This window comes from Chrysochloris asiatica, unplaced genomic scaffold (assembly GCF_000296735.1).
Source record: "Chrysochloris asiatica unplaced genomic scaffold, ChrAsi1.0 scaffold00064, whole genome shotgun sequence".
NCBI lineage: Eukaryota > Metazoa > Chordata > Mammalia > Afrosoricida > Chrysochloridae > Chrysochloris > Chrysochloris asiatica.
In genome coordinates, this window is record NW_006408582.1 from 5,137,340 (window position 1) to 5,152,665 (window position 15,326).

The 15,326-nt window shown below is 41.0% G+C and overlaps 1 protein-coding gene across 4 annotated transcripts in view; it reads right to left on the minus strand.

Moving 5' to 3' along the window:
- Positions 1-3,907: 3,907 nt before the first annotated feature.
- HMBOX1 (homeobox containing 1) overlaps positions 3,908-15,326 on the minus strand; it is a 271,437-nt gene continuing 260,018 nt past the window's right edge. For 2 of the 4 annotated variants that reach the window (XM_006864338.1, XM_006864337.1), the window contains 4 exons: positions 10,047-10,129; positions 8,488-8,583; positions 7,692-7,786; positions 3,908-5,620 (listed from right to left, as the gene is read on the minus strand). In XM_006864338.1, the coding sequence (XP_006864400.1) occupies positions 5,483-5,620; positions 7,692-7,786; positions 8,488-8,583; positions 10,047-10,129 (412 nt within the window). In that variant the 3' untranslated portion in view covers positions 3,908-5,482. Of the gene's footprint in view, positions 5,621-7,382; positions 7,455-7,691; positions 7,787-8,487; positions 8,584-10,046; positions 10,130-15,326 lie in introns of all 4 variants that reach the window. The other 2 variants (XM_006864336.1, XM_006864339.1) reach the window with 2 other exon arrangements.

A 15,326-nucleotide genomic window follows, 5' to 3' on the forward strand; every position in this document is an offset into this window, starting at 1 on the left:
CCCCGCTTGATCAAACAAAACGAATAACGGCCCCCTCAATGTTGTAAGAAACTAGATTTCTTAGATCATTAGCTTTCTAGTTGCTATTTCTTATTTCCTCATCTGCACCAAGAAAGAACAAGGAAACTAATACAGAAACTTCTAGCTCTTGAACATACCTAAGTAGGAACAAAGTTGTACTTGAGAGAAAAGTGAGTCAGCACTGGCCTTCAAAGATTCAAAAGCAGTGGCAGATCACTTGAGGCTAATACAGAGAATTAAGCACAGCCTTACTGAACATACCCGTTTGTGAGAGAGACATTTCTGCAATCAGAAAACTGACCTGTTCGCTTGATATATTTTAAAAATCCTTTCCTACCACCTTAGTATTGGAAATCTATGGAGAGTGGCAAGAAAATCTTTCTTTTTTAAGTGATGGTTATCTTTTGAAACAGTGTTATAATGAAGGAGACAGGCTACAGAGACAAGAAAGGGCCTGTACTCTGACCAGTGTAATCCCATCGTCTCCTCCGAGGGTACTGTTTGACCAAAGTCCTGGCCATTCAGAGTTGCCTCCTCTAGAAAGCCTTCCATTCCCATGACTGTGGAATGCCTTTACACTAGAGAACTTGGGCATTAGTAGGTGATGTAAACCAGACCACAAGAAAAGGAAGAAACAGTCAAAGGGCTTTCAGGGCATGCAGCTCAGTTTGTCAAATTCAATATGGCTGACAACGGATTCCCAAATCCTGAGTAAAGATCCTTGCTATTTAAAGAGTACACAGAAAAGGAATGCTTTATAAGTGTAATTCCCACCCTCACCCCAATGCATCTCCCACCCCCTAGAGATGCTACCAGCAGGAGCTGGTCAATGAGCCCAACTTTCACTTGGGAAGTCTCGACAAATAAATCCGGCTCAGTAAAGCTATAAATGGATTTGGCTGGTCTCAGTGCAGCCCCAATGAATACAGTAGTAAAACATTACCAATAACCACCACAACAAAAGGACAAAAACTATCACCATTGACATGGGATGAAAATCACAAAGATTAACACAGAAAACCAACACACAATACAGGGTCAGGACTACTTGCTACAGACTGTTACTGAGAACAAAATTCTCAACAAGAAAAATTATTGCCTAAGAATCTGCTGAGACTCATTGGGGGAAAATACTCTGGTTATTCTTTGAACAACAAACAACAGGAAGCCATTTTAAAAGGCAGACCATGAGTCACATGGGAAGACTGCTTCTAACCAAACCCTTCTTAAGACCAAAGAGAGTAAGGACTTGAAGTTCACATTTTTAGGACTGGGGAGGGGGATCACATATGAAGAAAGGGGCTATTTCCACTGGTATGAAGAGAAAGTGGGTCAGGGGACTAGGTAGACAGACTGTATGACAGGAAGTGTGAAGACATGGGTCCCACCCACCGCTCTGTGGATGGCTGCCACAGATCAGAGACTCCAGGTCAGCTGGAACCCAGGACTCGGTGTTGGAGCACAGAAGAAAAGAGAGGAGGAGTTGGTCATACCAACAGAGAATGTGACTGGAGATTCCCGATTCCATGAAAGTCTGTTCTATATTTGGTGTCTGATGGATTGAATTCAAGTGAAAAGTTTCAAAAACCAATGTTTTCTAAAGACAAAGGCCAAATAGGAGAACTGAAACAACTGTATTAGTGACATCATTATGAGGATTTTTTTCCCCTGTGAGGTAAAAATAAATCTGGAAGTCTGGACCCAGAATAGGTGCCATCAGAAACCTATCAGGAACCAGAGTGCCGGGAACGCACACTCCAGAGTTAGTGTGCTTCGTCCTCACTGTGTCTCTGTAGAGCTAGGTAGGCTTCATCCTTTCTGCCTTAGGTCCCTTCTTCCTGCAAAGGGTCATAGGAATGTATGCGTGGAACTGTCCCACCAAATGACTGTGCTGGGAACAGTACAGGACCCATGGGTAGGTAAGAGGTATCTGCATTTACCAACCACTTAAAGGATGGAAACTGTGAAGATGAAAACGCCAACACTGTAAGCTTTGCTGAGATAATGTCTATTTGGTATTGAATGGCCGGCCCACATGATGTCAGACGTGAGTGGTCTGTAGTTTCCTCCTCTGGTCTTCATCTGATGTTATGGTTACCAACAGACAGGAAGACTCTGCTTTAGGATGGTCCATCTTTAAAAGGTCCCTATGTAAGGTTGTGTTGTGAAAAAGGTAGGAACTTCACCCATCTGGATCAATTCAACTGCAGTAACTCAAAGTGTCTTTCTAACATAGCATGAGAAGGGGGGTGGGGGAGATAAAGTACACAAATAACGGTTACAACGTCCCTCCTGTCACTTGTTTTAAAGTCTTTGGAGCAGGAGGGAGCAGCCCCTGACAGAGTCCTTTGGGGCCTGACGAAGGGCAGACATGGTGAGAGAAAAGAAACAGAACCACCACAGGGCATTAGACAAACTTTCTTAAGAACCTGGCTAGTTTTCTTTCAGTAACAGAGCAATTTCTAGCTTGATAACAAGTCTAAAACCTGAACAAGCTTAAGGAAAAACACCACCACCAAAGATTGAACAGGGGCAACTCTATGTGTCATTATGAGAACTAAAGTGACCTGGACAAGACAGCAGAAATAAACCTGGGGGCAAACAGAAAGCCAGTGGGAGATTTAAACCTAGGTCCAAAAAAAGTCAATGCAAAAAAGCAAAAGTTCTGTGTAAGGCAGCGGGTCTTCAGAGCAAGCGAGCAGTCTTCTCAAGTGAGAGAATTGTGGGGGCAACCTTCCTCTTCTTTCTGAACCAACAGGATGCTAGCCACCCCATATCAGAAGGATATACCACAGTGCCAGATATGGCATGGGACTGCCTTCATGGACATGAATTCCCTTTATCCTCTGAAGTTTCTTTCTTTCATTAGAGGTCTTACAATAATGGAACCTTTTAGCTTTTCTGTGGCAATCGTTGTATTTCTTTAGAAACTGCAGCTGCCTTAACAGTTTGAGTTTGTTCCTTTAAAAAGACCAGCAAGAACAAATGACAGTAGCTGTCTTACCATAAAGAAGCTATCAATTATTATAATCTCCCAACAATAAATCATGGATGTGGACTGTCAGAGTGTAGTTCTCTCTCTCCCTTTCCTTTTCTTTCTGATTCAACTGAGAATAAGCAGACAAAATTCCACCAAAATGAAAAGATACAGTATGTTAAATCTCTCCTAAGTACAAGAGAAAGGAAGAAAGATAATACAACCTCCTAACTGAAATAAAAAGTCAAACAAACCAAGAAAGAATGTGAGCGAGGGGATCATTCCTGAGATTAACAAATGCTACTCTCAAAGGTTGGTTCAAGTAATACAGTAAAATAGAAAAGACTGCTCTGCTTTACTTCAATTCTCAAATGGTGGACAAAGCACATACATTTCCCCCCTGAAATCCACAGATAGGACCAGGGTCAGGCCTGAAGTCACAGACACACACACAAGGTGGCACTGCCCAGTCTTCACACCTATGTCAGCAAGATAAACAGAGGAGGAGACATCTAGTCAGTGTGCGCCTTCAGTGGAGTTAGACCAGCTAAAAACTGGAGGTTGTTCAACATCTCACTAAGGAGACAGGGAACAATGAGGAAAGTCATGAAGTCTCTCTCTCTATGGTTTTAAGTTGAATACATTTGGTGGGGTGGGGTGGGGGGTGGGGGTGGAGAGTGGGGTGAAGAGGTGAGGAAATGGCACCTTCCTTTTACCTTAGAAATTGTTTTCAGGTGATAAGACAAAAACATGGGAGGAGGGAGCCCTGCTTATTAACCAGCTCCATATTTCCCTTTAACCAAGGCTTCATTATTTGCAGACAGGAGAGAAGGAATGAGGCAGAAAATATACAGCACTCGTGTCTCTTTCAGATGCACCCTACGTTGCTACATTGAATGCTGTTTCCTCTTACCCGCAGTGACAGTGTGTCATTTAAACGGGATGCCAAGACATCATTTTCATACAAGGCCAGCAGATGTAATTTTCTTTGATGCATGAATAGTTCATCATTTTGCAACTAGATGACAAGGTGATCACAGGGTGACTTTTTGACACAAGTTCACTGTTTGGTATTTTGAGTTCTCAAAATGAAAAAAAGGATTTATCAAATATAAATATCTTTAAAAAGTAACAAAAGTGCTACATATGTGATCAAGGAAAAAAATTCCATTAGTTACTGCCGCTTAAAGTAGATTAAACTTTACAAATATTACCACATCCATTATCAATATGGCTTCCAATTATTAAATAAATTGCCTGTAGCAATATAGCTTTTCACACCTCTACAAGGACAGAGTAAAGAGCACAGGGGAGCCCTCACATCCCCTGGGTCTCACACAGCCACATGCCCGTGGTCAACGTCCCCTGCAGTTTTCTGCTCCTACTTAGGCAAGTATTTGCACTTGTGATAGTCAGTCAGCATACTCCCACTCTCTAGTCCTCAATCAACCTCTCAAAGCGAGGTGGCTTCAGTTAATGGGTACAAAGACTAACAACAAGTTCATTCACTCATGTTTGACCTTAGTTCCATCCTTGAAAACCTTTTGTTGGTAGCAGGGAAAAGGGACCCAGACAGGAGGCAAAGTAACTTCTGTGATGACCTCGGGACGTTTCCAGGCAGGCACTGGTAACCGTGCCACGTAATGTACAGTGGTGCTGAGAACTGGACTTTAGCACCCATTAGACAATCCACTCAATTTTTTTCAAATGCTCTCAAGCTGGGTTTTTGTTTTTTGTTTTAATGATTTGTGTTTCTCTCTCTCTCTCTTTTATTTATTTTTTTTAAATCATGGTCCCAAAGGCAAAAGGCAGTATTTTATCTACTAAGTCACACAGCTTGTGAGAGGAGAGGATGTCTGCGTCAAGCATGTTTACATCAACCAAATTCTGAGATCAAGTTTTTCCATTGACATTCTTAGCACAGCACCCAAAGAAGTATAATCTAGCCACAGTGTGACTATAATGAGGCACGGCTTATTGCAGCTGGAAATCAATTATTCTCATGCTGAGGTGGGGATTCTAGTGTTCCTTTTACTCTGTGCATACTCCCCAAACGGTGTCTGTCAATCCTGTGCCACACAACCTCAGCTTGCATCCTATCAGTCTTGGGAAGGATAAGGGGATGAATCTAAAGGGATCCAAAATTTTACACGTAGCCTAATATTTGAGAACTGAGGGATATCTAAATACCTGGAAGCACTTTCTTGGAATGCTAAGACGGAGCAGCAAGATTTTCTAGCCTCGGGGGCTGGGAGAGAAGTTTGGTTGGTTGGTTGGTTATTATTTACTGGGAATTAATACTGAGAGAGTATATGCAAAGGCTGAGGGCACCATGCCATCTTCACAGAACAAGACCCTAACAGCTAACTGACATACAAGAAACTGCAAAGTTATACTGTAAGAACACATGTTAAGGACCGAGGAAAGTCTGCTAAGGTGCTACATCTAAAACTAAGTTAACGTCTTGTGTTTCACCCTCCCTGATCAGTCGTCATCCAGGGCCTCTGTCTTGATTTCGTTGGCCCCTTGTCGGGCCAATGCCAAGATAGTGTGGTTGACTGCGGCCATTTCCACAGCTAATGAGATGGGGTCTTGGTGGTCACTATGGCTAGTGCTGTCATCCTAGATGTGCAGAAATAAGAAACAAACGGTGATTAGTGGGCTGGTAGGGTTCTCTAACTCACAGGAGAGCATGCTGGGGGGCAAGGGAGGGAGAAGATCCAGGGCAGGAACAGAGGAGGGGAGGGTCTTATCATGGTATGGAGGTGAATTGTATTTAAGTAGACACTGAATGGACAGAAGTCCAGAGACTAAGCTGACATTCTTAAGAGTCAACTAACAAAAAGCACAGATAACTGACCTTTTCTTACTGGGGATTTTATTCTGTCTGTCAGAAAAATTGCTGGTGATCTGATCCATCTTCGAGTGACTGACCTAAAACTAACAATTTTGGATCTTTTTGTTTGAACCATTATAAAATTAATTCTTGAAGGCCATACAAGTGAACTATTAACTACCAGGCTGATATTCTTTTAATCAGATTATTAGAATTAATTGTATCTTTCTACAAAACTGAGAAAATCAAAGTTGAAAACTATATCTTGAAGACCAACATCTTGCAGACTAAATGCCCAATACCTTGCAAGTTAAAAAAAAAAAATGTGTTTTTTAAAAAAAAAAGAGAAAAAGTTTTCAATTATGACTGGGCAAAAGTATAACCACCTGAAATGGATTTAGAAGAAATTTGGAGTTTTCCTGCTGAACAGCAGCTGTGGACTGGAGTGACAGGTAACTTATTTAGCAGAGAGAGTGAAGTACTCCTTCCACATACCAGCTCAGTGTGCTAAAAAACAAAGCTGTGAAAGAAAACTGGCATTTGGGGCTTTATGTCAGGAACTGAAGATAGTGTTACAATCAGGGCTAAGTTTCTCACCTGTCACGTCTTCAGGGGAACTCTGTATCAAATAACTTTGAAAGGGTAAACCCCTGAGGGGAAAAAGCCTGGGACGTGCTAATCTTATGGCATCTGTAAAAAAAAGATGGGAAGGAGCCATCTATAGAGGTGAGTGGAAAATCACCAGAATGTTTCCAATGAGAAGGATTTACAGGGCATGCTTTTGAGTGACAGATCTGAACTATAGTTTGGAGTCCTAAAAGAAAACGGGGTAACCATTGGGAAACATGGCTATCATGGCTTCAGTTCCAAGGATTAGTCTTTAGGGTTTAAAAGGGATCAACAGAGAAATGCAGCAACTTTGTGGTGGCTGCTCAAGCTGGCAAACAGAGACAGTAGAATTGCGACGAAGAAGAAACAGGGGAACCTACAGACTGAAACACTGTGGACTATATTTAAGGCTGGCTGAGGGACGAAGAAAAGGTGTAAACATCTGGGGATAGAGCTAAAATTTTCCTGCTGTGTGGGGTCTAAGAGAAGAGGCCACACATTCTTTTCATATTTCAAATGAAAATGAATTTTAAATCTATAAAAATTTTAATGATATTTGACAAAAGATAGGTTGGGGGTGGGGGACGCCTACATTCTTAGTAATGGAATTATTCCATCCAGTGGCTACAATTAAATACATGTTTTCCAAGCAATGAGGAGTGTATTGTGGTGAGATGGGAAGACATGCAGGTAAGGTACTGATGAAAGGATTTGTGTCAACGTGCCAAAGAAAGTCTGAAGAACCACTCATCTCCAGGACGAGGGTTCCTACTGCAATGGGGCTGCGGTGGGTGGGACTTGACATTGTGTCCTGATTGGTACATGTTTAGCATGGATTACAGCTACCCAGTTGCCCCTAGTATTTCTCAGACATTGAGTGTGTGTGTGGTGAATGGTGTAACTTGCTTGTTTGGATCAGATCCTCCTCTCTTCTTCTACCTTCTCTGCTTCTCTGCCTCCCTCTGAACTTCTTCCCTCCTCCTCCTCCCCATTGCGTACTTGCCAAGTATCCTGTTGTATGACAATAAATCCATATGGGTGAATCGCGATTGCTCACAACTTCAACAGGACAACTGAATCTTATCACATTCCCTTCAAATTACATGAAAATCTAACTAGACACATGAGCAGAGTGGAGGGACATTAACTCGCTTCCCCTCCCCCACCCCGTACAAAACACTCCCACAGACCTCAGCTGTCACACTGTCCCTTCCACTCTGTAACCAAGAACCCCTGTCAGCTGCTCACCTGCTCTGAGTAGTCATTTCCATCGACATCATCACTGTTGGAATGGCCGCCTGGACTCTGTACATCTATCCCATGACTCTCCAGGATTGCTGCTTCTTCGAAAAAAGCAAATGGATCCCTAAATTATCTCTTCCCTGACAGCCTCTACTGCTGGTCATGTAAAGTTTGAGAAGCTGTTAAGAGCTTAATAAACACTTGCTAACTAATTAAATAGCTCTCTAGTCTTGGAGTTCTATAAAGCATCTGAGAACTGTAAGCACGAACAGGAAGTATGTTAATCAATATAATGCAACTCTAAGAGGCTGAAAACCAACCCTCACTCAATCTTTTCCATTCAAATTCCTTACAAGCTTTTTTTAATTATTGTCGTTTGTTTCCCTTGTCTATAAAGTCTTTCATTTTAATCCTATTAATCAGATATTTCCTAGTATCTCAGCTTTAGCCTACTAATGTCAGAGAAGCTGAGGGTATTATATGCCTTCTCTCAGGATCCTCTCAGCATCTTTGATGTGTACCAGAGAAATAATCTGCTGGGGTCCACGTCTAACTTTATGTTTTACAACACAAAGAACAATGAGCTTTATAAATAACAATGCCACTATTTTGATAATACAAATAGTATAATAATACTAACTTTGGATTATTAAAACTACAGTGAAGAAAAACTCCAGGACACTTCCCGTTAGACTTACATTCTAGGATCATTTAGACCCATAATTTCTAAACTGCATTCTTGAAATAAATATGATGTTTGTAACAGTTCCCAAAGGAGAAAGCAGCCTCTCTGATACATTACCGATATTGGCTCTCCTCTTGATCTCCTTCCGTCTGTTAGCAAACCAATTATATACTTTCAGGGAGGTAACACGTTCCAGATCTGACAGCTTTTTGCCTGTGAATGCATGCAACCAAATTCAGATAACCTATATCTGGGACTCAAGAATGAATATGTTTCAAGGGATAATATTTCTCCTTTCTTTTTCTTAAAGATACATTTGATTGCATTTATTGCTAAAATAGTTGTAGAGGAGATTCCATTTGGGTACTAGCGTGGCACTGTAATATAGGCACTGGACTATTAACCACAAGGTTGGCAGATCAAACCCACAAGTTGCACCTCAGAAATCCTATACAGGGTTGCTAAGAATCAGAACCAACTTGGTAACACCTAACAAAGTACAATGTCAACTAAATGAATAAACACATAAATAAAAGAATCAGGTAGTAACAGAAAATGGTTCTAATTAGAAAGCCATACACATTATTAAAGGAGCCCTGGCACCACAGTGGATTATAAGCTGGGATGCTAACCTCTAGGTCAGCAGTTCAAATCTACCAGTTACTCCACAGGAGAAAGATGAGGCTTTCTGTTCCCTTAAGGATTTACAACCTCAGAAATCCTATACAGGGTCATTATGAATCAGAACCAATTCAATGGCATACAACCACCACCACCACCACCACACATATTAAGGAATTCTGAATACCACAGGCCACTACGATCATTCATCATCATAGCAATGGACTACTCACTCCAATGACGTTAGATGGCAGAATTCAGTTGGTGCTTCATATTTATTACCTTCTTTGCTGTCCCATGTCCCTCTCCACACTGAGAGCACTACGTTTGTCAAAAAATGACCCACCCATACGACCTCCTGTTGACCCTGCCCTTGTACTTTCCTATTTTTCAGCTTTTAATCCACAGTGGACTGTGAAACCAGAAAACAGGTTTGCTTAGGGCCTGGATGGTACAAGGGTAGAGGGTTTTCAGGAATAGTTCAAGTTCCTGCATGGCTTTAGGGCAGAAACAAGGGTACCGATATGCTCACTTTTCTGTGGTTGGACCTGAGTCTGGAGGATCTAGATTGCTAGAAGTCTGGCTCATAACTAAGGGAGGATCAATTATTGTTTTTGCCTATAAAAACAACCAGACAAACGGAGATCAATCATACCCTCTTAACTGACAATGGTTTCTGGTAATAAAAACAGCAAAATGTGGAATATTTTAGCACATGGAAAACACACACACACATGAATTCTTTAAGTGACTCTGTTGATGTGCATATAAACAAAAGGGAGAACTTCAAAACTGAATACAGAAATACAGAATTGTATTATTTACAACAGATGTAAAAACTCTAAATATTTTTATTAACAAACCTTGCTTAAATATGTGAGCCCTGGATTTTGAAGACTGTGTGGGAATAGAACAGGCTAGTAGGTACCAGCAGAAGAATGGCACACACAGAGCTGAGAGCACCAAGTTGGAAAAATTCAAACAAGACTCAGGTCCGAATGCAAATTTGTAACACAGGGTGCTACCATAGGGCAAAGCTATGCTCAGTGACTCACCTGGTTTCTGTATGACTGCGTTGCAAGCATTGGCAATTTCTTCTCTCTTTGCTTCATCTGGGTATTGGTTCTCATTGAAGTAACTGCAGAGGCAAACAATAAAGACAGAACATTTAAAAAAATTTTAATTATTATCATTAAAACACTAACCCACTGAAAGATATGTTCTTTAAGATGTAACATTAGAGTGTCTAGACCAGAAAGTCCAATAGAACTTTCTGTGATGATGGAAATGGTCTATTCTGTGCTGTCTAACGTGGTAGCCATTACTAACATGTGGCTACTGAGCACCACGGTGACTGAAGAATTGAATTCTTCATTTTGACTAATTCAAATTTAAATTGCTACATGTGACTAGCAGCTGTTGTACTGGACAACATATTGATGTTCTTCATTAAAAGAAACCATTGACATAAAATTCACTTTTGATACGTCTGGCTGACTGAAGTCATGAATGGTGTTGTCTGAAACACTGGTACCAACAAGACCACTTTTTTTTGGTTGTTGCTCACTGTTTGTAGTGGCAAAATAAGGAAATAAATGTAACTGTACACCAATAGGAGAATGGCAGAACTATGGTAAATCTATATTAACATACAGCTAATTAAAAATGTTTAGTCCTGGTTTGGTGCTGTTGGATAAGCACTGAACTGCTAACTGCAAGTTGGGAGTTCAAACCCACCAGTTGCTCCTCAGAAACCCTACATAGAGGTCACTATGAGATCTGACTTGATGGCATTTAACAACAGGAAAAAAATAAGTTAGTGCTTGTCTTAGAGGAATGCTTAGGACAAATTTCTAAGCAAGAATGCAGTAGAAAGATATTAAAAATGTTTCTTTATTCATCTTTGAAATTTTTCATGTTAAAAAAGCATGTATTTATAACCTTTATATAAGAATATTCACGGAAGCCATCCTTAGTATTATCAGACCTATGAAACTTCGTGCTGTGAGTTTAAAAGAAAAGAGGATCTTCATGCTTTGAACCTGAAAACCTAAAGTCAGGAAATGATAACCTGTCAAATTCTATTTGTACCATCTTTTCAAGGGCTTTCCTTCCTCTATAATCCATCCTTTCCTATTTCCTCTCATCACTCCTGCCTACATAGGTAGAAATGACATTTTATTATGAATAAACACTGGAGGCCCCTAAGCCTTCTCATGACCCACCCCCAAACATCAACTTCTACCACCACCCACCTCTCTTGCATGAACCTTTCCTTTTATGATCTCAGTCTTGCCAAATGGTTTTTGCTTTACTCCATGATCGATGTATGAGAGTATTCACTGCACTTATCGCTGTTTTAAATACTGGAGCTTCACTATTTATAAGTTGGGCTCTCCATGTTACTGTCATCACTACTTCCCTAACCCATTTTTCACAGTCTTGTCTTGACTCTGCTTCTGCTATGTACTGGACAAACACAGTTTGGATCAGTTCCATAAGCCAGCAGCACTGGCATCACCTGGGAGCTTGCTAGTACAAAATCTCAGGCTCCACCTAGGATTTACTGAATAAGAATTTGAGTTTTAACAAGCTCTCTCCAAGTGATTTCAATGGACATTAAATTTTGAGATGTATTGAAATAGTTGGTTCATTCAAAGCTCAAAAACAAAATGCTTGATATTAAACACCTAGTATCAAGTATGTGCTTAGTACTATGGGTAAAGAAGAGAAATATAATTTCTGACTTCAAGAAGTTTATCATTAATTGGAAAAATAGACATATAAGTAAATATACTCATGGTAAAATGTAATAGAAGTATGCACAAGATACTATGGGATGGGATCACAGATGAAGATGTGTTCAGTGTTGTTCATAGAAGCACAGGAAACGCCTCAGAAGTGACAAAGGAATAGGTCTTGAAGATGGGAAGGAGATTGCAAGGTAAAAAAAAAAGAAGTCCAATCCATGCAATGGGAAAGCATGTGTTAAGAAGGGGAAAAGCCTTGAGGTTTCTGGGAACAAAGAAGAGTTCTGTATAGTTAGAATGATGACATATTAGCATGGAAATGTAAGATGGGGCCAGCTTGCATCTGTTCTATAAGGTGTAAAGACTTACTCCTGAAAGAAATGGGGGCGCCCTAGAGGTTTTCAAGCTATGTAGAGAGATACTCTCATCTGTGGTTTAGAAAGATAACATCTAAGGCTCAACTCTTAGAATCCTACCCTCCATAATCTTAAATCCTAAAATCCCCCAATCAACTTTCTATTTACCAATGACTTGTCTTCAAAAGAATGTGTTCTTCACCTTTTAAAAACTCTCAAATCCCTCAATCTCGGCACCATTTTTTAAAAAATATTATTTTCATTTACCTATCATTGGTCTTTTGATATCCTCTACATCTATCCTTTCTTAGAACTCCATGGCAAGTGAAAGCAATGGTATTCTTTAGAAGAACCTTAGCTTGAGCTTTTCTGACCTTCCACCATACCTGTCAGGCCAATCTCCTACCCTGCAGAAAGTCCCTTCCATTTGTATTCTTCCATCCTTCTCTCAGGGTACCAAGTGTTCCTAAACAAAGTCATAAAATAGGGCCGATTGGTTTCTTTATAAATCTATGCTTTTCTATTTCAACTGGGTCACCATTTCTACTGGGAATTGTTTTACTCCTTTCTAACCATCTTTCATACCCCTCTTTTAAACCCTACTTGCTTGAAACCTTTCCACTCTCAAGCCCCTAACCCTCAAGCTCATCACTATCATTCTCTCCTTTTATCAGATGACCTTGCCTCCTCTTTTATCAAGGTGGAGATTAATTAATTGGAGTTTGTTTAATTTTTAGCTTTTCAACTTCTAATCTTGACTCAGAATAACTACTCATTCATCCCTTCGTTTCATTGCAAAGGAAGATGCACTCTATTCATACTCAAGGTCAACTTCTCCACTTTCATCTTCAGTCTCATCCCCTTTTCTTCACTTTCTCAACTATCTACTTTTTCTCTTGTATATCTTTTTTATATGCCCACATGCAATCACTGATTTTGTAATGCATGCTCGTCATGAGTCACATTTCTTAATTCTGCTTATGTCTTACAATTAACTGGGACTACATTTTACTCCTTTACCGGTACATAAAATAAAGGTGTGTCTTATAACAAATATCATCTTAGATTTGATAGAATATGGGAGCTGCTGAGACCACTCCATAGAATAAGCACTGGACTGAACTACGAGGTCACAGGTACAAGGCCACGGGTGCAAGCCCACCAGCCGCTCCATAGTAGAAAGATGAGACTTTCTGCTTCCACAAAGATTTACAGCCTCATAAACATTATACAGGGTACCCTATGCAGGTACCCTAACATTTTTTTAAACACTGAAATACAGAACTAGAAAAGGAAAGTGACATTTACATGATCCCATCCCTAACACCTTGGTACTTACAGTTCAGTGTGTGTACTTCCAGCTGTAGAAGCACGGTGTATGTCTATTAATAATTCAATGGGTCTTTATTTCTTTTTGTTTTTAATGTTTTATTGTGAATTATGTGATACTTTACAAAGGAGAACATTAGTTTTACATTCATCCTATTATATGTCATTTGATTGTCATGGCTACAATGCCCTCCCATATGCATCATCAACCAACCAAAGGGTACACCCCACAAGCCTGCCACACACACCCCCGACACACACCCCCGCCGTTCATCAGCACACAGCCCCTCTCCCTCTCAGGGTCTTAAATGTCCAGCTGTTCCATCTCTCCACGTCATCGTCTCTGCCTCCATCTCTGGCGTCACTGCTTCTCTAGGTAGGATCCCGCTCTCTGCTCTTCTCCCTTGATGGTTCAGGGCCCTGCACTCCTACACTGCAAAGTTAATCACTCCCCTCGATGATACAAAACATCTGCCTTTACATTTCCAACCCTCACAATCAGTCCTGATAACAATTATTCACTATTGTATCATAAAAGACCTATCCACATTTCCTTTCATCAGCCTCTCTCAGACAGACTGGATACTACTCAGTGGAGGTTCTATCTTCCTCCCCGGATTTAGATTCCCTCTTGAAAGCTTGTAAGCCAGTCACTTCTTGCCTTTGTAGCCTCCCCAATTTGGGTAGCCAGTGCCCAAGTTGCCCATCTCTGTCTACTCTGTGTTTGGAGGGGGTGGGAATGATCCTAGCTGTAAGAATTTGTTCCCTCTTTTGAGCTACTGCATCCATAGGTATAGGTCAAGTTCATCAAATTGTATCAGATTACTCTTTTTTCTTCTTTCTTCTTCTAATTGAGCTCTGATCATCCAGTCATTGAAGCCAGGTCAAGTGGGCATTATCTGCAAGTGTGGGTGTTCTTGTGCATATGCCCTCTCTTCTATCAGCTGGACACTTCACTCTCCACTCTAGTCCTCTGTGGCTATGTCACTGACTCTAGGCCCAACAGTACCCAGGTCTTGCCACACTGCTGGCCAACCAGGTCTCCACCCGGGTTCACAGGAGTCTATTGAACATTGCAGGGCTTAGCTCACAACTTCACTGCTGTTATTCCCTCAGTTCCCCTTATCGGTGACGAATATGGTCACCAAGCAGAGCATGTATTCCCACTGAGTTTTAGTCTCGAAGGGGGTTTACTCTGAGGGGACCCAACCACTTGCCTTGATGTCTCCTGGGTGAGAAACTTGCTTGTTGTTGTATTAATCAGTCGGTCTGCCTACTTTGTTTTGGATTTTTCCTGTCAATCTTTCTTTCAAGAAGTATCTTCTGTTCCTCTAGCCACTCCAGGCTGGTCTGTCCGTCCTTTCAAGTGGAATATTCCCCACCTCTGAAAATTCTGGATGCTGTTCAGGATTCCACCTATAGTCTTATGTAATGTAGAGGCTACACAGGAAGCCTCCTTCACTGGGCACGCTGTAGCCCCATTTTAGGTATCCAATCAGTTATAGGCAGAAGACGGACTTAGAAGCTTTCTATGGTGGTATTTCTGGTTATTCCTTTCTCTCCCCCTCAAGTGTCTATTTTACAATGGTATGCAAGGTAAACCAAGATTCAAAAGATAGCCAAGCATCTTAAAATTATTTCCCCCCTTTTCCCCATTCCAACCATGTTTCAATCTCTGTATCCCTGTTCCAAGGTTGTGCATACATCATTCTTTACCTCTGCCCTACTTAGCCCATGCAAACCTGCCTAACTGTTCTCCCATCTGCTTTGTTCTTCCATTCCCCTCCCCCTTCTTGTATATTGCACCCCCGCCCCAAGCACCCAAATGAAGGAGTTCTGGTAGCATAGTGGTTAAAAATCAGGCTACGAACCACAAGGTCAGCAGTTCAAAACTAACAGC